We start from the raw sequence: 25,547 nt of genomic DNA, 5'->3' as shown, positions 1-25,547 counted from the left end.
CAAAATTATTTATTCCTGAAATTTGTACGTAAAAGTTTACAAGCCTGACAGTAAGCCAATAAAATATGCAAACAAGAATAAGAAAGCCACAGAAAGAATACTGTACAAGAGCATAACTACAAAGATGTAAGCCAAGATAGAAGGTGATAGAGTATATATAAATATATATTTTAAAAATTTTAAGTAGTTGAACAAAGGGGCTTTGTTTCAATTCAATAAGTCAAATTATGAGTACAGTGCATCTTGATCAAAGTCACCCTTACATCCTTCTCTCAATGGTGAATATTATAAAGGTAAGTTAGAATAATGGTTATTATTTAGGTCTGCAGCAGATAAAAGATAAGGCAATGGTTCCTTTTTTTCAGGCAGTTTACAATTACCTAAGCAGCCATTTAGTCTGAAGAAAAATAGAAAACACTTTGTGTTGTTACTGATGTATTAATTTCATAGTTAGTTGTTTGTCTTGTCACTCACAGGAATTGTTTACACTGGAAAGGCTGGGAATAGTTACTGTGGATATAGCATTTGTATTTGGACTGAAGATAGGTAGGTTCTGGATAAAATGGTCCAAACCCAAAGGTGGAATTCATTTTAGAAATTAAAAAAAAAATAAATTAGTACTATCACCACCACCACAACAAAAAACTGCTGCATAACCCAAAAGGTCCACAAGAATAGAAAGTTGAGAAAGGGGTGCAAAGGCAGTTGGAGTCAATGTTTATAGATCATTTCAGAAACATTACAAACAGAACAACAGCAAATGTAAGTGAGGCTTGTACAAATGTTGGTCATAAAAGTTCAGGCAACACTATATTAACTGAATAACAATGTTTATAAGGAAAAAACACTCACTTGATGGTGGTATAAATTCAGGATAGCAGTCACATTCATCTCCTCTCAAAGTGTCATCTACCATCTGCCAATGACAATTAAAACTAGTGAGACTTTCCAAGCAATACATCCTCAAAGAAGTCAATAATTATATAATAGAACAAAATTTATAGCAGAATTCAACAGGACTCACTCCTGGTAGCAAAATGGTATATATTTATTTTTTATTGGTTATAGCACTTGAAATCAGGGACTAGGTGTTATTCCTGAGCTCTTTTGCTCAAGGCTAGTGCTCTATCACTTTAATCACAGCTCCACTTTTGGCTTTTGAGTGATTAACTGGAGGTAAGTCTCACAGGAACTTTTCTGCCTGGGCTGGCCTCGAACCACAATCCTCAGATCTCAGCCTCCTGACTAGCTAAGATTACAGGCATAAGCCATCAGTGCCTGGCTGCAAAATGATTCTTAGAAAAAATATTTAAAGACATATAAGTGTGATCTTGAAAAATACTTGGAAAAATAAACTGTCTGTTGTCTGAATTTTATCTATCTATCTATCTAGTTTTTTTTTGGTCGGCTGTGGGAACACCAGCATCTGACTATACATTATCATTATGTAGTTATATGAGACAACCAGACAACTCCTTAACAAAAAAATAGCCAGCCAGGCGCCGGTGGCTCACGCCTGTAATCCTAGCTACTCAGGAGGCTGAGATCTGAGGATCACGGTTCAAAGCCAGCCTGGGCAGGAAAGTCCTTGAGACTCTTATCTCCAATAAACCACTAGAAAACTGGAAGTGGTGCTGTGGCTCAAGTAGTAGAGCACTCGCCTTGAGCTGAATAGTGCAGGGACAGTGCCCAGGCCCAGAGTTCAAGCCCCAGGACCGACAAAAAAAAAAAAAAGAGCCATTTTCTTGATATCAAGAGACAAAAAGGGTTGATAATATCAAATTATTTGGTTTCCATGATTATCTAAATAATACTGTAAAAATATAAGGCTAAGCTGGGAACTTGTGGCTCACATTTGAAATCCTAGCTACTCAGGAAGCTGAGATCTGAGGATCAAGGTTTGATGCTAGTCCGGGCAGGTAAGTTCATGACACTCTTATTTCCAATTAACAACCAGAACTGGCACTGTGGCTCAAAGTGGTAGAGTACTAGCCTCCAGAAGAAAAGCTCAGAGACAGCGGAAAGGCCCCGAATTCAAGTCCCAGGTCAACAAAAAACAAAACAAACAACAACAACCAAAAAAAAAAAAAAATCCACGAAGCTATTTATATTTGGAATAACTAACTTGAACTGAGTTTACCTTTTGATTGTGATGACCACTGTTTGCCATTTCGTGATTAGTTTTTTTGAAAGCTTTCTCTTTCTCCACGAAATTAAGGGATGCACTAAATGCAGGTGCTGACAGATTCCTAGATGTGGAGTTCCTGAGGTAATAAAAAGAATAATCACTTTATTCCTACTAATTAGTATGCATTAAAAACATCATCCTTCAAACTAACAGGCTGCAGCAATCAGCTTTTTTGAAGGCAAGGTATTATTTTAAAAAGATTTTCTACCACAAAGATGAGGCTTTATATAATAGTATTTTAATAATGGTTCCAGACAAGTTATTCTGGGTTTCAATATTAAAAGTGAACAGAAGATTGACATCATTACTGACCATTTCAATATTTTATATAATCTAAAAAAGCCTGTAGAAAAGGCAATAATCTATCTTATTGTCAGGTAATCAAATGCAGAACCTAGGTTATTATTTATTTCCTTGTGAGCATACTCAAGTCTTTCTGTAGCATTTTAAAAACAGGAGGCTGGTGAAGTTTTCCAGAACAGAGATAAAGGGTGTGAAACACAGACTATATAATAGCTTTTGCAGCCAGGACCTCGTGGTCAAACTGGTCTCCTTCAAACACAGTAACTTGAAATTAACATTTCAGATCATTTTCCCCTACAGAATCAGATTATTAATCTCTACTCTTTACACACACACACACACACACACACACACACACACACGGTTCAGTAAAACAATCAGAAAAATAAATCTGACCACTCACACACACATTACCTCATCTTAAATACAAGAACACACACACACACACACACACACACACACACACGCACGCACGCACGCACGCACGCATGCATGCACACACGTACAGACATACAATCCTTTCTTTGGGCTGGGAAATTGGCTCAGTGGTAGAGCACTTGCCTCGCATGCATGAGGCCCTGGGTTCGATTCCTCAGCACCACATAAGCGAAAAAAGCTGGAAGTGGCACTGTGGCTCAAGTAGTAGGGCGCTAGCTTTGAGCTAAAGAGCTGAGGGACAGAGCCCAAGCCCAGGGTTCAGCCTCCACAACAACAACAACAACAAAATCCTTTCTTTTCTCTACTATCCCTATCTTTACTGGGGGATTGCTATTAGTTCCTAAGATGACTAATATAAGTGACTCTTAAGTTCACGAGCAAAATCATTCCAAACACCACCTATTAATCAGATGTTAACTCACCTGCTCTCATAAAAAGCTTTAATTGGATTCTTGTAAGATGTTCGACCTATAAAAGTCAATCATACACACACACACAGTAATCAATGTCTTAGCAACACAGATTTCAAGATTTTTAAATTTCCATTAAGCTGATATTTAAGAACATCAAATTTAGAAGGTTGAAAAATAAACCTAAGCTATTTCAAAATTGTAGTTGTCTTTCATTTCAGGATAGTGCCAACAATCTGCTATACAACATACTTAGACATGTGATTCAATTACATGTGATTATTGCCAAGTAGACAGTAATACATAAATTCGAATTAGAGGGTACCTATCTGCAAAGAGCTCATGACCTTAGAATCGTATTACCTGGATGACAACAGCTACTAGTGAAACTGAACTGCTTGGCTTAATTCAATACACAATAAATACTCAAATAAGAAAAAAATAAGGAGCTATGTGCTAAAATTTGTTAAGTGCACTGATAAACTATGGCAGTGTGATTAACAGCAGAAGGAAAATCTATAACACTAAGGCTGCATAATCCATTTTTGGTGTGTGTTTGTGAGTGTGCACGTGTGTGCTTACATATATATAGATATATATATCTATATATCTGTATCTATTCACTATGCTATAGAACTGTCTGCAAATTTGGTGCAAAACATCAGACACCTCTACTGAAGAGCCTTTCCTTTAGAAGATAACTTGAATAATGGAGAAAAATTTTTTAAATTGTTTTTACAATTTTCTTTCAAAAACTTTACTCGAAATTTCTGGTAAAGCTCGTTTTCCACAAAAGAATAAATATAATTAAGATGCTATCTCTTTCAAATAAAATATATAATTCCTTCATAATTACCTAATGGAACGGAACACTAATGTGCTTCTACCCAGACAGAAATGGAAAATTTGAATGACTTGACTGTACTAAATAAGTATATAAGTCATCTAAGAATTGGTTTATGGTCTTCATTAAGCCAAGAAACCCACCTTCATAAGTTTTAAAGAGCATCTGACTATAACCAGAAGAATTTTAGGTGAAATACCTTGCAGATCTTCTATTTGTTTCTGTAGCTTTGCATGCTGCTGCAGTAGATCCTTCATCCCCTCAGGGTCATTTTTACACAGTTTTTGAGCTTTTACGTTTGCTTGTAGGGCCCAGTCATATTCACCCAGCATAGAAAGAGCGTCACAGTAACGATAATGACCCTGTTCCAAAAGATAAACTTGAGTTTTTCTCAAAAATATCCTTTAAAAGAAAATAGATAAGGAACGATAATTTGCTTGAAAACAAATTACATACTTGGAAATGTTAGATTAGACCCCTATCAATTAAAAATAAATAAAAATATCAATACTTCAAGAAATTATCTAATGAAACTAGTGAAAAGTTATAAATAGGCAAACGATTTTAAACAGTTAACAAGAAGTCAATATTTCTTTAAATTTTTTATTGTAAAGATACTATACAGAGGGTTACAGTTACATGAGTGAGGTAATGAGTACACTTCCTATTGAGCATTGTTACCCCCTCCATTGTTTCCCCCTGCCATCCCTTCCCTCCCTACCTTCCCCGAGGTTTTTTTTTTTAATTGTGATTAAGTGATTACATAATTTCCCAAATTTCACAGTATTGTGGAATAATGATGCTCATTTAAAGTCACAAGTTCATTCTAACCTTCCTGGAGCAAATTGTCTATCACAGTCTGTAACATATAACGGTGTTCACATGTTATACACCATACATGTGATCAGCAGCATGGGGATATTTAGTAGTGGTTTGACCAGGTAAGTGGGCATTTTTTCTTAAGTCCTGTTAATTTCTTCGTATCACCTAACATTTTGGATTTAGCATCCACTTATCAGGGAGACCATGTACCGTTTGTCTCTTTGCTCTTGGCTTACCTCAATCAATATGATTCCTTCTAGCTCCATCCATTTCCATGCAAATGCCATTATTCTGTCATTTCTAATGGCGGCATAATATTCCATTGTTTATAGAAACCACAATTTTTGGATCCATTCATCTGTGGTGGGGCATCTCGGTTGTTTCCATATCCTAGCTATTGTGAACAGTGCTGCAATAAACATGGAGGTGCATGTGTCCTTGTATATTGGTTCCTGTTGTTCAGGGTAGGTGCCTAGAAGTGGTATGACTGGGTCGTAAGGGAGGTCAATCTTTAGCTTTCTAAGGACCCTCCAGACTGCTTTCCAAAGTGGCTGTGTAAGTGTACATTCCCACCAGCAGTGTAATAGGGTTCCTCTTTCTCCACATCCCCTCTAGCATTTGTCGGCTGATTTGTGGATGTGGGACATTCTGACTGGGGTAAGGTGGTATCTCAGGGTTGTCTTTATTTGCATTTCCTTCACCACCAGAGATGATGAACACTTCCTCATGTGTTTCATTGCCATTTTTATTTCTTCATCTGAGAAGTCCCTCTTTAGTTCCCTTGCCCATTTAGTAATTGGTTTGTTAGGTTTGGGAAGGATTAGTTTCTTGAGTTCCCTGTATATACAGGATGTTAACCCCTTGTCTGATATATTGCTGGTAAATATTTTTTCCCAATTAGTTGGTTGTCTTTCTAGCTTGGTTGCGATAGATTTAGCTGTGCAGAAGCTTTTTAAGGTAGTCCCATTTGTCGAGTCTCTCTCCAATTTGTTGTGACCCTGGGACTCTGTTCAGGAAGCTCCTTCCTGTGCCTATTAGTTCAAGTGTCTCTCCTACTCTGTCCTACAGTAGTTTCAGAGATTCAGGTTTAATGTTAAGGTCTTTAATCCATTTTGAGTTGATGTTGGTGCATGGCGATAAGCTGGGGTCCACTTTTAGTTTTCTGCATGTGGCCGCCCAGTTTTCCCAGCACCAGTGGTTGAAGAGGCTGTGTTTCTTCCATTATATGTCTTTGGCTCCTTTGTCGAGTATCAGCTGGCTGTAAGGCCTGTGGATTTATTTCTGGATCTTCTATTCTGTTCCATTGGTCTTTGGGTCTGTTTTTGTGCGAGTACCATGCTGTCTTTGTTATTATAGCTCTGTAGTAGAGTTTGAAGTTCGGCATGGATAGCCCTCCCATGTTGTCTTTACACCCTAGAATTGTTTTGGCTATTCTAGGTCTTTTGTTGTTCCATATGAATTTTTGGACTGTTTTCTGTATTTCAGTGATGTACGTCATTGGGATTTTAATAGGAATTGCATTGAATTTGTATATTAATTTTGGCAGTATTACCATCTTTACTATATTAACTCGGCCTATCCAAGAGCATGGGAGGTCTTTCCATTTCCTAGTGTCTTCTGCAATTTCTTTCTTTAACTTTTTATAGTTTTCATTAAATAGTTTTTTTACATCTTTGGTTAGGTTAATTCCTAAATATTTTATTTTTTGGGAGGTTATTGTGAATGGGGTTGCTCCCTTTATTTCCCTCTCTTCTTGTACATTGTCAGTGTACAGGAAGGCGACTGATTTTTGTGGGTTTATTTTGTATCCTGCTACTTTGCCTAAGTGGTTTATGATTTCTAAGAGTTTGGGGATGGAGTTTTTGGGATCGTGAAGGTATAGTATCATGTCATCTGCAAAAAGGGATAGTTTAACTTCTTCTTTCCCTATGCAGATCCCTTTAATGTCTTTTTCTTGCCTTATTGCCCTGGCTTAGGGTTCCAGGACTATATTGAAGAGGAGTGGAGACAGTGGGCATCCTTGCCTTGTTCCTGATTTTAGGAGAACTGGTTGTAGCTTTTCCTCATTAAGTATAATATTGGCTATTGGTCTGTCATAAATGGCTTTTATTGTTTTTAGAAATGTTCCTTCTATTCCTATTTTCTCCAGAGCTTTTAGCATGAAAGAATGTTGAATTTTATCAAAGGCCTTTTCTGCATCTGTGGTGATAATCATGTGATTCTTGACAATGGCTCTGTTGATGTGTTGGATTACATTTATTGACTTACCATCCCTGCATCTCTGGGATGAAGCCTACCTGGTCATAGTGTATGATATTTTTCATGTGTTTCTGGATTCTGTTAGCTAGAATCTTGTTAAGGATCTTTGCATCTGTGTTCATCAAGGAAATTGGCCTGTAATTCTCCTTTTTGGTTGGGTCTTTGCCTGGTTTGGGGATGAGAGTGATATTGGCTTCGTAGAATGAGTTTGGGATAGCTCCCTCCTTCTCTGTTTCTCTGAAGAGCTTGAGGAGTATGAGTATTAGTTCTTCTGTAAAGGTCTTATAGAATTCTGCTGTGAATCCATCTGGCCCTGGGCTTTTTTTTGTTGGAAGACTTTTGATAGCTTCCTGTATCTCGTTGTAGGATATTGGATTATTTAATTGGTTTACTTCTTCTTTGCTCAGTTTGGGCAACTTGCATTTCTCCAGAAATGTATCCATTTCTGCCAGGTTTTCTTCCTTTAGAGAGTATAACTTCTGAAAGTAGTCCGTTAGGATTGTTTGGATATCTTGGGGACATGTTGTGATTTTTCCCGTGGCATCCCTAATCCTGTTAATATGGGTTTCCTCTCTTCTTTTTTTAATTAATCTTGCCAACGGGCCATCAATTTTGTTTATTTTTTAAAGAACCAGCTTTGTTTGGTTAATTTTGGCTATAATTTTCTGATTTTCTAATTGGTTAATCTCTGCTCTTAATTTGGTTATCTGGCTTCGTCTAGTAACTTTAGGTTCCATTTTTTCTTGTTTTTCTAGCTATTTTAATTGCAACATGAGATTATTTACTTGGTCTGTCTCCATTCTCTTGATGTGGGCACTGAGGGCAATAAACTTGCCCCTCAGGACTGCTTTTGCTGTATCCCACAAGTTCCTTTGCGAGGTGTTTTCATTTTCACTGAGTTGTAGGAAATGTTTTATTTCTTCTCTGATCTCTTCCGTTACCCAGGCATTGCTAAGGAGTGTGCCGTTCAATTTCCATGTATTAGAGAAATTTCTGCGGTATGCTTTGTTATTGAGAGCTAGCTTGATTCCACTGTGGTCAGATAGGATACAGGGGATTATGTCGATACCTTTGTATTTGCTTAAGTTCCTTGCATGAACTATGATATGGTCTATTTTGGAGAAAGTTCCATGAGCTGCTGAGAAGAATGTGTAATGTGTTGTTTTAGGGTGAAATACTCTGTAGATGTCAGTTCATTCCACTTGAAGTATGGCCTCACTTAATTCGGTAGACCTGTCCTTTGGTGAGAGTGGTGTGTTAAAGTCTCCTAGTATTATCGTATTGGGATCTATTTTATTCTGTAAGTTTGAGAGTATTTGTTTAACATATCTGGGTGCACCAATATTTGGGGCATATAAGTTGATGATGGTAATATCCTCCTCTTGGATTGTTCCCTGTATTAATACGTAGTGTCCGTCCTTGTCTTTCTGTACTGATTTTAATGAAGTTTATTTTATCAGATATCAGGATAGCTACACCTGCTTTCTTACTGGGGGTATTTGATTGGTAGATCCTTTTCCAACCTTTTACTCTGAATTTGTTTGTATGTTTGGCTGAGAGGTGGGTCTCCTGAAGGCAACAGATGGGTCATGTTTTCTGATCCAGTCTGCAGTTCTTTTTCTTTTGATTGGTGAATTAGGCCCATTAATATTAAGAGAAAGTATAGAGAGATGCATTGTTGTCCCTGTTATTCCGTTTTCCTAAGTTTTTCTTCTTTCCTTTCTTCCTGTGCTTGCTCAGTTAGACTTTGATTAATGCCTGTCTGGGTGCAGGTCCCAGTTCCTGGTTGCTTTCTTCACGTTGTGTCCCCCCTCTTAGTATTCTTTGTAATGCTGGCTTAATGTTTATGTATTCATTTAGTTTTTCTTTGCTATTAAAAATTTTCAGGGGCCGGGAAGATGGCTCAGTAGTAGAACGCTTGCCTTGCATGCATGAGGCCCTGGGTTCGATTCCCCAGCACAACATAAGCAAAAAGAAAAAAAGCCGGAAGTGGCGCTGTGGCTCAAGTGGTAGAGTGGTAGCCTTGAGCTGAAAAGCTGAGGGACAGTGACCAGGCCCAGAGTTCAGGGCCCACAACCGGACCCAAAAAAAAAAAAATTTCAGTTCTCCATCGAATATGAATGCTAGCTCTGCCGGGTATATCAGTCTGGGTTGGCAGCTATTGGCTCTCAGGGCTCGTATGGTACTTTCCCAGGCCTTTCGTGAGTTCAGTGTTTGTGTGAAGAGATCTACAGTGATTCTAATTTTTTTTCCCACTGCAGTATAGCTCCTTCTTCATTTTTGCTGCATGCAAGATTGTTTCCTTATTATTCACATCTATCATTTTTACTATAATGTGTCTAGAAGTGTTTCTCCTGGGATCTTGCTTGTTGGGTGTTTTATATGCTTCTGTTATGTAGGTAAGATGTTCTTTTTTGAGGTGGGGAAAATTTTCACCGAATATCTTGTTGAATAGGTGTTGCATTCCCTTGCTCTGAAATTCCTCACCTTCCTCCACTCCAATTATACGAAGGTTAAATTTCTTGGCATTATTTGCTTGCTCTTGAATTTCCCTTTGGCTTAATTTGAGTGATTTTTCCCTATCTGTCACTTTTTGGTCCAGTTGGTGTATTCTGTCTTCTGTATCTGAACTCTACATTCCATTTCGTTCACTCTGTTGACCGTGGCTTCTATTGCGGTTTGCATGGAGGAAATGGATTCCTTTATGGATTGGATGTTGGTTCTCAAAGTACTGATCTCACCTCTTAATGAGGTATGTACTACCTCTAATTTGGCATTTATCTCACTTCTTACTCAGGTTTGTGCAGCCTCTATTTTTGCATGCATCTCCTGTTTGATATCCTGTATCTCTTTTGATAGTTCATCCTTGTACTCTTTCAATTTCTGATCTATTTCTCGCTTTATTTCTTGAGTCATTGCCTCCAGCAACCCTTGGATGTAGCTTTTGTCTTCCATTCCTGCTTTGCTCCCACTGTGGCTCTCCCCTGAGTGGCTGCTGGCTATTGAGGATAGCTTGCTATCCTGGGTGGTCATAAACCTTGTAATTTTTCTCTGTGATTTTCCCATGGGGGTTCAGGAGACTAATCTGCAATTTTGTTTTGGTGTGTCTGTCTTTGCTTGGTTGCTGATTCTGTATTGGTAGAGAGAGTCTGTGCCTGATCTGGGTTCTGTTGGGGGCCTACCTCCAGCTGCTGATCTGACCTACATAAGATTCTCGGCTCTCTGCTGTAGATCGCTGGCAATTCCTGCCTTTGGAAGGTTTGAGCACCCTAGACTGCTCGTGTTTGCTCCTACGGGTGCTCTTGGCAAGATCGGATGCTCTGGATACACTCTCCCAGATGCTGGAGTCTGCTATGGGCTCCTGATGTTTTTTGTTTGTTTTGGGGGGGGGGCTGGTTGTAGGCTTGAACTCTAGGTTTGGGTGCTATCCCTCAGCTCTTCAGCTCAAGGCTGGCACCCTACCATTTGAGCCACAGCACCACTTCTGACCCTTTCTGCTTATGTGATGCTGAGGAATCAGATCCAGGGCCTCATGCATCCAAGACTATCACTCTACTGTTGAGCCACCTTACCAGCCTGAGCTCCTGCCTACTATCAGGTGCTGGCGGCCTGTGTTGCCCAATTCCCAGCCTAGAGTATATGGGTCGTGTTTTGGTGGGGTTTAGGCTTCTCTTGTCCTGAGCCTCCAGATCTTTTGTTGTCACAGGCGTGCTTCCCAGGGGGTGCAGTTCCCTGTTTTTCTCTCCTCTGCTGAGGCGTATGCTCAGCTTTTGACTTCAGTTGGGAGGAGTTGGTTGTGTTGTTCAGGCGCCGGATCCCCAGGCCTGGTTCCAGCCCCCCACCTGGGGCGTGCCGGTTGGGCCTGTGCTGCTGTGTATACCACCTAGGTTATGCAGCCTGGGGTACACAGTTCAAATTTCTTCTACTGTTGGTTGTCTTGACCCAGGGGCACTGTTCCTGGCTTGGGCGTTTAAGCTCCCTTCCAGGGGCGCTCTTGCTCTAGCCTGGCCAGCGGAGTGTGCTCCACAGGCTGGTGGAGCTCTCGAACAGTTCCCAGTTTTAGTGGGCCCTGTGGTCCTGGTATTGGAGTAGGGAGTCTGGGTCAGGGTCTGGGGATTCCCTCCAGCTCTGGTCTCCCTTGAGGGATACACTGTCCCCTGTGGGGTACTCACCCTGGAGCTAGTTGTTTCTGTGTGGTATAGGTCGTCAGTTGCTGTTGCAATCCGAGTTCAGTTGGGGTGGTTGTGGGCTGGGCGGTGGTGGATCTCTTCTGTCTCTGCCTCTGTCGAAGCTGTCGGGTCCACAGTGTGCAGGCTCAGGTGGCTTCTGTGCGAGTTATCTGCATGCAGCTCCCTGTGTCTCTGGGACCCCCGGCAGCCCGGGCCGGGTCATTGCAATCGGCGGGTCTGACACGGGTACCTCAGGCGGCTTCTGGGCTATCTGCAAACAGCTCCCATTGTCATGCTGCCGGTGCTGGGCGGCTTTGGCGGGATGGAGCCTCTCTGCTGGGATGGAGAGTGAGGGGTGGGGGTAGGATCTACGTGGAGACTACCGGCTGGTAGGTTTCTCTGTGGTGATCAGCGGGTCTGCAAACCAGTACCTCAGGCGGCTTCTGCGCGGGTGATCTGCAGGCAGCCCTCTGTGTCTCTGGGACTCCAGCAGCCCCCGCTGGGCCAGCTGGCTGTGGCTTGGCACGCTGCCACGCAGCCAGTAAAAATTGGAGGAGGGGTCTTCGCTCTTCTTTGTTCTGAAATTCTTCTTTTCCTCTCTTTCTTTTTTGTTATTTTCCACCTCCTGTTTTTCTCTGAGTGTTCATCTTTTTTTTTTTTTTTTTTTTTTTTTGGGGGGGGGGGGGTCCGGTCGTGGGGCCTGAACTCTGGGCCTGGGCGCTGTCCCTCAGCTCTTCAGCTCAAGGCTAGTGCTCTACCACTTGAGCCACAGCGCCACTTCCGGCTTTTGTTTTTGCTTATGTGGTGCTGAGGAATCGAACCCAGGGCCTAAGGCATGCAAGGCAAGCACTCTACCACTGAGCCATCTTCCCAGCCCCTGAGTGTTCATCTTTTTATTGTTGTCGGTCTCTTGGGGAGATTAAACGTTGGAACTCGAACTCTCTTTTTGGTTGGGGAGAGCTGTGGTGTTTCCCTACTGCCCCGTCGCCATCTTGGTCCCCCCCTTCCGAAATCAATATTTTAAAGAGATTTTTGAACCTTCAACAAAAAACCTAACTTTGGTTAGACTTGGCCCAAATCACTTTGGTCATAAATACATATTGCAAAGAACATTTTTATTTGATGATAATCCTGGAGAAAATACAAAATCAAAATTAAGTGACCAAGCCTGGGGATGTGGCTCAGTAACCGAAGGCTTGCCTAACATACGCAAGGAAGGGCATGCATTCCATTCCTTGTGCCACCAGAAAATGTGACTCTTTTAAGATCACCTTTACACTAAAAGAAATCATGTATTTATTATGTAAGCTCAGTACTGTGTTCTTGTGGACTATGAATTCTAGATCATTTTTAACTAGACTATTAGGCTTACATTAAAGATCTCAATTCAGATATGCATCTCACTAAACATTGCTTTTCCTTAGAGGGTAGAACCACTGTTTTCTAGTACCCAAGGTATAAGAAGACACAGAGATCACTTGGGTATGCTCTAAGATCAAAATTACACTTCTAGACATTTTGAGATACAGTTAGCAAAGGGTTATTCTAAATAATAAATCATACTTGCTAAACTTAGAGAATATATCTCATGCCTATCACTACTTTTATTAATTACAGCCTTTTCCCTAGACCCTATAAAATTCAGTACAACTTCTGTTGGCTAAGAAAAGGGCATATTCAGAATCCTTTGCTAAAATTGTACAAATGAACACTAAATTAGAAAACACTAAAACAAAGTTTTGTTATTATCTTTTAATTTTTTATTGTTATTATAAAGGTGATGTATGGAGGGGTTGCAGTTCCCTCAGTCGGGTAAAGAGTACATTTTTGGACAATATCACCCCTTCCCTTGCTCTCGCCCAGTTTTTCCCTCCTGTCTTCACCCACAAGTTGTATAGTGAGAGTCACTGCTAGACACATTGTGTCTAGTGAGAGTCACTGCTACATTTGTTCACCCTTTTTCCTTCCATTTCTGTGCCCACCTTATCCTCCTAAAGGTGGGGACTTGAGGGAAAAACTGGAGAGCAAATAAAGGGGTGACACTGTCTAAAAAGAAATGTATTCACTAACTGACTTATGAAACTGTAATCCCTCTGTACGTAACCTTTATAATACAATTTTTTTAAAAAAGAACTATTAAAAACAAAAGAACAATGCTACAACTGGGTGTCAAGGTTCACACCTGTAATCTAGCTACTCAGTAGGCTAAAACCATAAAGGACCATGGCTACAAGTAAGTTCAGGCAAAAAGTTTACAAGGCTCCATCTCAATCAATAAAAAACAAGGCATGGTGACAATTCATTTAAGTTATGGAGGAAGCATAAATAGAAGAATCATAATCCAGACCAGCTTGGGACAAAAATAATACCCTACTAAAAAAAAAAAAAACAGTAAAAAAGCATTTTTTGTTTTTGTTTTTTGTCGGTCATGGGGCTTGAACTCTGGGCCTGAGCGCTGTCCCTCAGCTCTTCAGCTCAAGACTAGCTCTCTACCACTTGAGCTACAGTGCCACTTCAGGGATGCAGTTCAAGTGACCTTATACCTAGCAAGCATGAGGCCCTGAGTTCAAACCCCAATACTAAAAAAAACCAAACTGATGTGCGCTAGTGACTTATGCTTTTCATCCTAGCTCACAAGAGGCTGAGATCTGAGGATCACAGTGAGACTCTTATCTCCAATAAAACATCAAAAAAGACAGAAGTAGAGCTGTAGCCCAAATGGTAGAATGCTAGCAATGAGCGAAAAAGCTCAGGGACAGTGCCAAGGCCCTGAGTTCAAGCCTCAGGACCAGTACAAAAAATGGTATACTTCATGAAGTACACATATGTTAAATTTGTATTAATGAATACAAGTGTGAAATGAAGTACCTACATACATATAGGAGCAAGCAATTTCCTAGGGTGAACAAAGGTAGAACTGAATAATTATGGGAAATGTAACATCATAGTATTCTCAGTAAGCAATTTGTAAGCAATTTGATTTCTTAGCAATTTATTGAAGGTTTCTGACTACATCTTAGTACAACACTCAGAACCCTTGGTCTCTACTTTTTGCTAATCTGAAGAATCCTAACAATATCACATCGTCTTATTTACTTGTGATAGGTAAGTCTCTATTCTGGAGACCTTCTTTCTGTTGTCTTTATTTTTCTATTTTTGTACCTATTTTCAATCATTTTAATTACTAGAAAGTATCAGTCCCTTAATTTTATTGGCTATTCAAGACTATTCTATGAAATACTTTTTTGCTGATCAATTTCCACTCCTTTCCTTTTCAGTTTTCTGCATATAACAAATTTAAATCCTTCCAGAGCTGGGACTTGGCCTAGCAGGAATAAGGCCCTACATGCAATATCCACAACATAAAAGAACCCAAAAGGGATACAAGAATGAACCCTATTAGGCTGGGTGACGGTGGCTCATGCCTGTAATACTAGCTACTCAGGAGACTAAGATCTGAGGATCACGGTGAAAGCTAGCCTGGGCTAAGAGTCTGTGAGACTCTTATCTACTCAAGATAGTCTATAGTTCCTTCCACATTTTTAATTCTAGTTCTCATATCTAAGCACAATGTGCAAACAGTACCTTGCAATAGCTAAGGTATCCCAGACTCTCGAGATTCCAGTGGGCTGCTCATGTATGCATTCTCACACACTGCCTCTCTCATAGTTGCAGCAGTCTTAATGTAACACACAGAATAAACCTACCTTTGACCACGTGTTCTTCAGAATAATGGCTCTCTTTCCATCACCAAGTGCATTCCTAAAAATAGAAACAAGAAATAAAGCATTTAAACAGTCATTCTTTTAAAAAACACTGCATGTCGCGTATTTGTATGTTCTTGATTTTCTATATTATTATCATCTAGTCAAAAAATAATTTAACTTTGGAAAATCTAGAAAATGTATTTCCATTATAGGAAATGTGGAAAATATAGGAAATCAAAAAGAATGCAATGAGTCATCCAGAGTCATGATCACAACGACCAGGAGTAACGGTACTCTATTTCTGGAGCATTTACTGCATGTGTCTTGCCCACTTCATCTCTTTGCTTAGCCATTATTTGTATGTTTTGCTGCACTATTTCTGACTTTTAATGAAGCTTCTTATCTCCAAAAATACAACACCTGAGTGTTTCACTTTCCACACCTGCTAAACAAACTACACTGAAGAGAGCTAAATCTAACTCAATTACTGATTTTCTGGAGGCTTTAGGAAGTGACTGAACTCCCTCCCTACTTTCTTTTCTGCAGAATGAATATAATTCAGGTCTAGCTATTCTTTTGTACTAGACACTAAATTACACATTGTGTTAGAAAATGTACTTCAAAAACTGTCAAGCGCTACCAAACCATAGGGAGACCCTCAGTTCCCAGCTTTCTAGCCATCAATGACCTCCTGTTCTGTACCACTATTAGACACCATTGTACAGAACCCCATGGGACCCAGCCCCACTCAAGCATTTTCAAACCCTTAAATCAGCCCCTTCCAATAACCTCACTTATTTTGTCTTACTGGCTCAACTGTTCCTACTGTCTTCTCAGGAGGTCAAACTCACTGGTTTACTGTTTTCCCTTTACCTATTTGTCTAAAATAAAATTTACTGGTTCACATTCACACTCATAATTCATCACTCTTAAATTGGGTGCTAGTGGCTTACATCTGGAAACATAGCTATTGGAGGCTGAGATCTGAGGATTGTGGTTTGAAGCCAGCCCAAGCAGGAAGGACCATGAGACTCATCTCCAATTAACCAACAAAAAGCTGTAAGCAGAGCTGGGGCTCATGTACTAGAGTGCTAAGGGATAGCAAAGAGGCCCTAAGTTCAAGCCTGAGTACCAAAACCAAAAACCAAAATCAGTAACAAAGAACAATCCAGCTAACTTAAAACCACCAGAAATTAGTAACTATTAAAAGGTTATGTACAAAAACAACAGTCAGGAAACTTGACAGAGAAAAAAGTTTAACATAATCTATTGATTTATTACAAAAGTAACACTATAGTACATGGAAAAATGCTATTAAGCCAAATGGACATCATACAAACAACAACAACAAAAACAAAAACAAAACAATTCCAGGGCAGGAAATGTGGCTTAGTGGTAGAGTGCTTGCCTAGCATGCATGAAGTCCTGGGTTTTGATTCCTCAGTACCACATAAACAGAAAAAGCCAGAAGTGGTGCTGTGGCTCAAGTGGTAGAGTGCTAGCTAGCTTTGAGGACAGAGAGGCTCCGGAACAGAGTCCAGACCCTGAGTTCAAGCCCCAGGACTGGCCAAAAAAAACCCAAAACAAAACAATTCCAGGAGTCTTGAAAATTTAATAGCAAGTTTTAGAACACAGAACATTTTGATGGCCTTAAGGTATACAAAGATTAGTTTTTAAAAAAAACAAACACATAAAAAGAAGTACTTACTATAAATGTTAAAATCAGTAACATTTTTGGTGAAACCAATATCGGGAGTGAGAATTCAAGCCACTGAGTAGATACATGTAACATATTACAAATATTGTCTAACCAATGATCCTCATCCAGAGCACAAAATAAGAACTTTGCACAAAGCACAAATCAGGAAGTCATTTAACTCAAAGAACAAAAAGAAAAAAGCAAACACTAACAGGTATTTCACAAAACATCCAGCATTGGGGCTGGGAAGGTGGCTCAGTGGTAGAGCGCTTGCCTTGCATGCATAAGGCCCTGGGTTCGATTCCTCAGCACCACATAAGCAAAAAGAAAAAAAAAGCCGAAAGTGGCGCTGTGGCTCAAGTGGTAGAGTGTTAGCCTTGAGCTGAAGAGCTGAGAGACAGCGCTCAGGCCCAGAGTTCAGGCCCCACGACCGGACCCAAAAAACAAAACAAAACAAACTATCCAGCATTAAGCAAGGGTCAGGGATGCGGTTCAGGTGGTGAGAACTGCCCTTGAAGCATATAGCCTTGAGATCAAAGCGGATCACGACAAAAAAAAAAGGGGGGGGGGGGCGATATACATATGAAAACTTACCCAAATTAAACACCCTTAATCAACTTATAAAAACGCACCATATCATGACATATCCACCAGAATGTCTAAAATAATGCAAAGTATTAAGTGCTGGTAAGAACATGGGACTGAAATTCTCTACTCTGCTGCTAAGATGGGAAAATGATACAATCCCACAAGATCTCTGAAAAGTGAAACTGAATGAAAGTATACCTTTGTCCCCACAATTCCACTATGGTTATACCAAATTTGGTAATACATATTCACAAAACAGCACTATCTTAAATGCCAAGTGCTAGGCACTTACCAAGATGCCCACCAACACAATGCATAAAATGTGGTATATTCATGCGATAGATGAACTCTTTACAAGTGCATGCAACAATATGGATCCTGAAAACAATGCTAATAGCCAAATAAAAAAGAGCACGCAGTGCACAGTTCAACTCACATTGCACAAAACTAGGTTAAAGTAACCTGTGGAGTCGTATAGTAATCCTGGGGGGACAAAGTAGATAGGGACTGGAAGGTGGACAAGCAGGACTTTAGAGGCACTGGGCTTGTGAGGCAGGTGCTGGCTTCAGTTGGTGGATTTCTGAAAATTCAACTATACACTTAATGTTGGATTATGTATCAATCTGTTTTCTAAGATTACAAGGAAAGTTTCTTTTGCTGGAATCTAATGTCTGGTTTGACCTGTGAATCACTGTAGCCATGCTGCCATCCTGAGAAGGTGGCCTGCTGACTAAGTCACAGTCTGGTCTAGAAGAATGTAGTCTTATGACACCCTAGAGCCACCGTCTTTTTGAAATTCTAAATGCGGTTCTCTTCACCATTTGAATCAGTTCAATCAGTTTAGTAGTATCTAAAGCCCAAAACATGTAATCCAATGGTGGGTGTGCCTTCTGGGCTTCACACTCTCTCCAGAGCTGTTACAACTGTTTACACTAGCTGACCATGTCTTTAAATTTCTCAATTCACACTAATAATTGTCTTCTATTTCAAGCTTCTCCCTGACAGCTTCTATGGGTAGTAAATGATGTTCCGACTGCTAAATCCAAATACTTTATAACTGCTTCTCAGCAGCCTAGACACTGCTGGTCACTCACCTACTTCTGTAACTCTACCCTGATAAGACAGACAGATAAGACTTCTGTCTGTCCACCTCTGAATAGTCTCCTGGGCTGGCATCCTTAGTAAGAGTTAATGATCAGTAACTGGCCATCAACTATTAAGTGTTCCTCAAGCTAAATCTGTGGTCTCAACTTCACCTGCACATTAGTATCCTTGGGAAGCTTCTCAAAGCCACAAAAAGTCCCATGTCTAAGCTTTAACCTTGAAAGATTAAACAACAATCTCTGGAATGGGTGGTCTTTCTTCAAAGTTCAAGGGATTCCAATGCATAGTCTACGTTGAGACCTACTTGTCCAAGTAACCTCATCCTAATCTCCAAGATCCAATCATCAAGGTCAACTATGTTAAACATGTTTCTTACTCTATTTAGTTCCAGACTCCCTAACTCATTGCTTCATAATATTCCAATGTTGTTGTTCCACAGACACTTCAGTATGTACAACAGTAAAGTCAAGTTCTGCCTCCTAAAAATGTATTCCTTTCCAAATGATCACAGTATCAAAAAGAGGGCTTAGAAGCCCCAGGCTAAGCCAGAAACTTCAGAGCAGTCCTCCTCACTGCCTTCTCTCTCATTTCCCAGCAACCACCATCGATCAACTTTAACTTAACTATCTTAATCCTTCCACTTTTCCTTTTCCATAACTACTATACTAATCCAAACCTTTACTATCACCAGACGGGAGTCCTACAACCGCCACCAACACTTCAAACAATCTCCTCACTGCAAGCAGCATGGCTTTTTTAAGTACTACTACCTCCTCCCTCCAGTTGAAAATCTGCTTACCAGTCATAGCCTCAAAGTAGCCTACATGGCCACATCCTACTACTCAAGCCAAGTGTGCTAACTAAATTACAATAAGCTCCTACTCATCCAAACCACAGCAGCCAGGTGAACAAGTTTGACTTCAGACAGCAACGAAACAGCAGATCTATGAAAATGACGTGACTTAAGAGATAGAAATGGCTGTTTACTATCGAAAACTGTGTAACATGATGAGAATACTGAACAGAGGATAAAAATCAGAGTTATAGTATAGTTACTCCAACTTATTAGTTAAATGTGTTTGCCCCACCTACTGCCTCATACACACAGTAGACATTTCAATAAAGCATATCTATTTTCCCTCCTCTAGTCTCCATGTACATTTACTAGAGTAACTACTCCTCAATACTTTCCCTTCTTCATCCCTAATTCTATCTAATGGCGATAGAGGGGACCAATCATACACCTCAGTCTTTTTCTTATTCTGGGATCTTAAAATCTGGTAAGACCACCAGATTCTCTTTTTTTCCAGGCTTAAACATTACAGGGCCCTGGTTAGCCAGTTCTGTGGTATAGGTGACTTAGTAATGAATCACTCAGTTATCAGCCTTAAGGCCAACTCCAAAGATTCTATCATTGATGGTAATCTGTGATCACCTGCATCAATTCCTTAACTGATTCTAGATCTGGCTGAGGAAGGAGATGCTATTTATTGACCTTCTCATTACTTTCAAGGACTAACTAGATCAACAAAGAAATAATAACTCCAAAAGTTTCTTTTTTCCTTTTTTTTTTTTTGGTCATTCGTGGGGCTTCAATCTCCTCACATGGCCTGTATGCTGTCCCTGAGGACACTCAAGGCTAGCACTCTCCCACTTTGAGCCATAGCTCCACTTCTGGTTTTCTGGTGGTAAATTGGAGGTAAGAGTCTCATGGACTCTTATAAGCTAGCTGATCCCAAGATCTCAACCTCCTGAGGAACTAAGATTACAGGCATGAGCCACCAGCTACTGGCTAATGAATGTTTATTTATAAGCAATGAATTAGTCATTTTGCAAATTTTATAAAGCAGTGGATTCTGAAAAGTAACAGGAAATCGATCTATGCTGGACATGAGTTTTTAGTATATTCTTTTCTAATCAGACTTTTATCATATGCATTTGCTTGGTTTCATTTTAAAAAGTGTTCCCAAGGGCTGGGAATGTGGCTTATCAGTAGAGTGCTGGCCTAGCATGCATGAAGCCCTGGGTTCAATTCCTCAGTACCACATGAACAGGAAAAGCTGGAAGTGGCACTGTGGCTCAAATGGTAGAGCACTAGCCTTGAGCACAGAGAGGCTCAAGGACAGTGCCCAGGCTCTGAGTTCAAGCTTCAGTACCAGAAAAAAAAAAAAAAAAAGAATGTACCCCAAAGAATATTGTAAAGTTTTCTTCAAAAGCTAATTCAGTGGCTTTTAAATAAAAATAAAATTTATATAAATCTGAGAGTTAAAATCAGGACTAAATTCACCAAACCAGCACATTCAAACTAAAGCCCACACACAAATTTAAATTGTCACAGAAAGCTGCTATAGCTCTGGTCTCAGAGAATTTAGAAAACACAACACAGGAGTCAGTTAAAGTCTGTTTGTTACTAATCATGGTTGGTAAGTGATGGGAGGGAATATGATGTGACAGATCCATAAATACCAAAAAGTCAAGTAAAAAACTTGAAAAATTCCATGAATTTCCAAAGCAATTAAAAAATATTCAAAGCTAATTTTTTCCTTTCTCCAATTACATTTCCCCTTACAATGGTCATTATACTCCAGAATTAGAATTTTCTACATGTGCACCATTCAGATAACACTAAATTAAACAGTAAGTAAGCAATGCCTGCTATAAATACCACATCAACTATTCTAAGTACCTCAGGTAGAGATATGTCCAACTCCCTTTTCTGGATTCTCCCCTGAGCTGAAATTTTCTGGATATTTTAATTACAATTACCACTCGACTAAGATCCTATAGGTAACAAAACTATAAAAAGTACACTTCTAGAAGACCAGACTCTCATCAAAGTGAGGAGACCTGGGATTCTTCATGGCACACATTCTTAACCTTGAAGGCTCCAAAGGAGATAAGCTGTGGTGGCCAGAGGGACAGAAGGCAGTAGAGATGTCCCATGTCTGTACCTACCGTCCCCCTCAAACCCATCTTCAAGCACATCTATAACCTAGAGACATTTCGATTGGCTCTTAGACTCACCTATATCCAAATCAAAGGTGGTTTCTGGCCGGGTGGGTGGCTGTAACCCTAACTACTCAGGAGGCTGAAGATCATTGTTCAAAGTCTGCCTAGGTAGCAAACTCTATGAAATTTTTATCACCAATTAACTACCAAAAAGCTAGAAGTAGAGCTGTGCCTCAAGTGGTAGAATGCTAGCCTTGAACAAAATTGCTCAGGGCAGTCCCAAGCCCCGAGTTTAAGCCTTAGGACCAGCATGTGTGTGCAAGCGCGTGCACGCATGCACACGCACACTCACACACACACAGGTGATCAGATTTACAGTTATTTTAGATTAAAATCACTACCACAACCATCTTCAACCACTTATGAATGAAGCATATTTTCCAACTCACTCTTCACTAATCTCAAGCTTTTTCTCCTTGCCACTAGACTTAAAATACATGTTTTGTTTTGTTTTTTAACCTTTTCATTTTTACTTATTTTACCCTTGATGTTTCATGATCACAGTCTTGGGTTATTTTTACCTTCGTGTGCATTTTAAGTCACGCTTGGTTTCACTTTTTTCCCCACATTTCAAGTATACATAAAAGAGAATGACATTAACACAATGAACACTTACGTACTATTTGTGAACCAACTCAGCAAGAAATCCACATTTTGCCATATTTACTTCAGCTCTTTCTTTTTTTTTCCAGGTTACAGTTGAAATCACTGTGCATACCCCTCCCTCCCTCCAAATCCTTTTCCCTCCTTCTCAGAGATAGCCATTCCTCTGGTTTTTAACATGCCCATGCATTTTTAAACACTTTCAATACATACTCTATATTATAGATATGCACATTTGTTTTTGCATGTTTTGGACATTATATAAATGGCAGCATGCTGTATAAATCATTCTGCAACTTTTTTTTTTCACTCAACATTACATTCATTTTAATGACTGTTTAGAATTCCATTGTATGAATATACCATAACTTATCCATTCTCTTAGTGATGGATATTTAGGTTGCTTCCACATCTGTACTCTTATAGACAATGCTATATGAAGCCTTGCACGTGGTCTCCTTGGGTACACATTTGGGTTTGGAAGCGATTACCCTAGAAGTGGGCTGCACATCTTCACCTTGTCAGATTGCTCTCCAAAGTGACCGTACCAATTTATACTTTCTCCAGACGAGTATGAAAGTTTCCTTTGTTCCACATCCTCTCAAACACTTGGTATTACAAGGTTTTTACAAGTTTTTGCCAATCTGATGGGTATGAAAGAGAAACTTATAGTTTTTAATCTGCATGTCATGTAAGGATAATCAGGTTCTAGTAAATGTTTGACTATTGGATCACTTGTTTATGTTTAAACACATTTCCCCTTTATTTTATTGTCAGCTTAGCATAGCAACTAACCACAGAGACTCTGCATCTAGGCTTAACTACAAAGTTTGGCTTCAGCACATCTACCTAATATGCTTGGCCTCTATCTCAGTATCAACCTCTCACAGCTGTGAGGGTTTTACAAGTAAATATGTAGAAAGTACTTAGAAAAGCATCAGCCATGTTGTAAGGTATAGCACTATTTTACCCTTTAAGAGATTATTGCCAAAATTATTTTTCCAATTGGAGGTTTTCAATATTTCAACTTGTACTTTCTAAATTTTTAAGATTCAATTATTTCAGCATAATTTTAGCATTCTTGGCTTGAATCAGTATATTCCCCTTTTTCTGGAATTAATCTAAAATATTTAAAATATTCCATTGCAGTTCCTTTAAATTCTTGCTTTCACAACAGCAAATAAGAAGTCTGGCCCTGTGGAACTGAGGAGTGGCATCCTTACCTGAATTGGGTGGAGGGCAGATGCTTTGTTCCTAGCTAACCCTGCAGCTGCTCAGCCAGATTCCCATGGCAGATCTAGCATCACTTTGAGTTTCTAAACATCTCAATCCTTGCAATTTACCTATAAACCATTCTTTAGGGCATATGTCCTCCTGTATTGATGGCACATCTTACCGCTGACAACATTCCTAAGTTACATCATTTACTAACTTCATCAAAAGGTAGATTCTGAAAACATTTTCCCAATACTGCTGTGCCAATCATAGGGACAATGTGTAAGATAGGAAACTTGAGCAAGACCCATGTATCAAACCTTCAGGTACCAAGGAGGCATCCAACTCATATTGGTCTTTGCCTAATAAGGAACAATGGGCTCTTAAGTGGGGCTAACCTGCCCGCAGGGGAAGCAGTGTTCAACGACATGCTAGGACATCAAGGAGGTACAAGGATAAATCCTACCCTGCTCTTGGCTTTTACCTCGCCAAGCTAGCAGGCCTCAGTGTTTCCACCTTCATTTACCTCCTCTCTCAGAAGGGTTTTAGGAGGATCTCCTCATGTATCTAGCAATAAGTACTAAGGAAAACAAATTACTACGGTCTGCTCTTAGCTCTGAGAGCTAGAGGATAACCTTCTTCCCACAAAGGTTTCAGACAAGCACCTCAATTTACCCAAGAGGCTAACCAAGTTGTAAACCTATCCATCTGCTCTTGAAAGCACACAGATTCACCTTCATACAGCATAGAATATCTGCAACTCTGGACCTCGCCATAGGCAATAACCTAGATATTTGCAGCTCATTCTTTGTCAGAACCAGTTGAGAACAGTGGTATTGATGAAAGACTGTGTTAAACCCATCCAATCCTCTAGTCTAGAAAGCCTCAGATTATCCATGGTTTAAGCCACCTAAAAGCTGCATAATGTTAATACAGCAGTATTCTCCAAGGTGGATGGATTACTGGTGATTTTTATTTTCTTCTTTTTAAACTCTTGTATTTTCCAAATTTTCTACCATGAGAATGTGTTCTGTTTATAATAAAAGAAAAACACAGTAAGTGTTATTTTTTAAGCTACATTCTAAGAACATACTATCTTCCCCACTCCCACATCCCAATATGAAATGCTTCTACTGAAAAACAACTGATTATCAGGCTCCCAGCTGTCATGACTTCACCAAAAAACCCATTTGTAAAACTACAAACTGCATTTCCAAAAGAAAAAAAGCATCTTCTTCTTGTGAACAGTGATAGTGCTAAGATTTTTTTCTACTTTATCATTCAATTAACATTACTAGCAAGGCATAAAAGTTTATTTCAGATGCAAATATGAAAAGGTCATGCATATATCAAATCTATTTCTTAAAATTGCAAGTTTTTTTTTCTAAAAAGGGGAACGGAAAGATGTATAAGCAAGAGTAATAGAGGGGTGAATGTGATAAAATTATATTATATCCATGAGTGGAAATACCATAATGAATCCCTTCACACTGTATAGTATTTGCATAAATAAATGAGAAATTTCTCCAACTAAGCCGCTAGTGTCTTCTTTGTGAACAATGAGTACTTGCTCTCAGGATCCTAGATTTAACTAGGCTTTCTACTTGTAAGGCTCTGAATATTTTTCTACAGTGGATGTACTATTAGTTCACCTTAAGCCCTTCTAACAGAAAAGCAGGACATAATGAAATACAATAGTCTATACTGCTAGATATTCCTATTTATAATTTATGTCCTAGTTTTTAACAAAGGCCGGGTGTCAATGGCTTACACTTGTAATCCTAACTCAGGAGGCTAAGATCTGAGTATCATGGTTCAAGTCCAACCCGGGCAGGAAAATTCATGAGAGTCATCTCCAATTAATCACCAAAGAGCTGAAGTGGAACTGTGGATCAAGTGGTAGAGCACTAAGCCTTGAGCACAAAAGCTCAAGGGACAGTGCACCCAGATTCTGAGTTCAAGTCCTATGACTGACATGAGAGAGAGAGAGAGAAAGAGACAGACAGACAGACAGACAGACAAAGACAGGGAGAGAGGGAGGAAGGGAGGGAAAGAAAAAGAAAGAGAGAGAGAGAGAGACAGAGAAGGAAAGAAAGAGAAAGAGAGAGAGAGAAAGAAAGAAAGAAAAGAAAAGATAGATTAGTTTAACTAAGGGGGACTAAAATCATGATAGTGTCTATCTAATTCTT

The 25,547-nt window shown here is 39.6% G+C and overlaps 1 protein-coding gene across 1 annotated transcript in view; it reads right to left on the bottom strand.

The window, feature by feature from the left end:
• Ttc3 (tetratricopeptide repeat domain 3) overlaps positions 1-25,547 on the bottom strand; it is a 129,978-nt gene that overhangs the window by 72,439 nt on the left and 31,992 nt on the right. The window contains exons 11-15 of the mRNA XM_042687181.1: positions 15,141-15,195; positions 4,383-4,545; positions 3,352-3,397; positions 2,141-2,264; positions 853-916 (exon numbers count right to left, since the gene is read on the bottom strand). Of these exons, the coding sequence (XP_042543115.1) occupies positions 853-916; positions 2,141-2,264; positions 3,352-3,397; positions 4,383-4,545; positions 15,141-15,195 (452 nt within the window). The remainder of the gene's footprint in view (positions 1-852; positions 917-2,140; positions 2,265-3,351; positions 3,398-4,382; positions 4,546-15,140; positions 15,196-25,547) is intronic.

This window comes from Dipodomys spectabilis, unplaced genomic scaffold, assembly GCF_019054845.1.
Source record: "Dipodomys spectabilis isolate Male_0828 unplaced genomic scaffold, ASM1905484v1 ptg000107l, whole genome shotgun sequence".
Taxonomy (NCBI): Eukaryota; Metazoa; Chordata; class Mammalia; order Rodentia; family Heteromyidae; genus Dipodomys; species Dipodomys spectabilis.
This window is presented reverse-complemented; position numbering and strand designations above follow the sequence as displayed.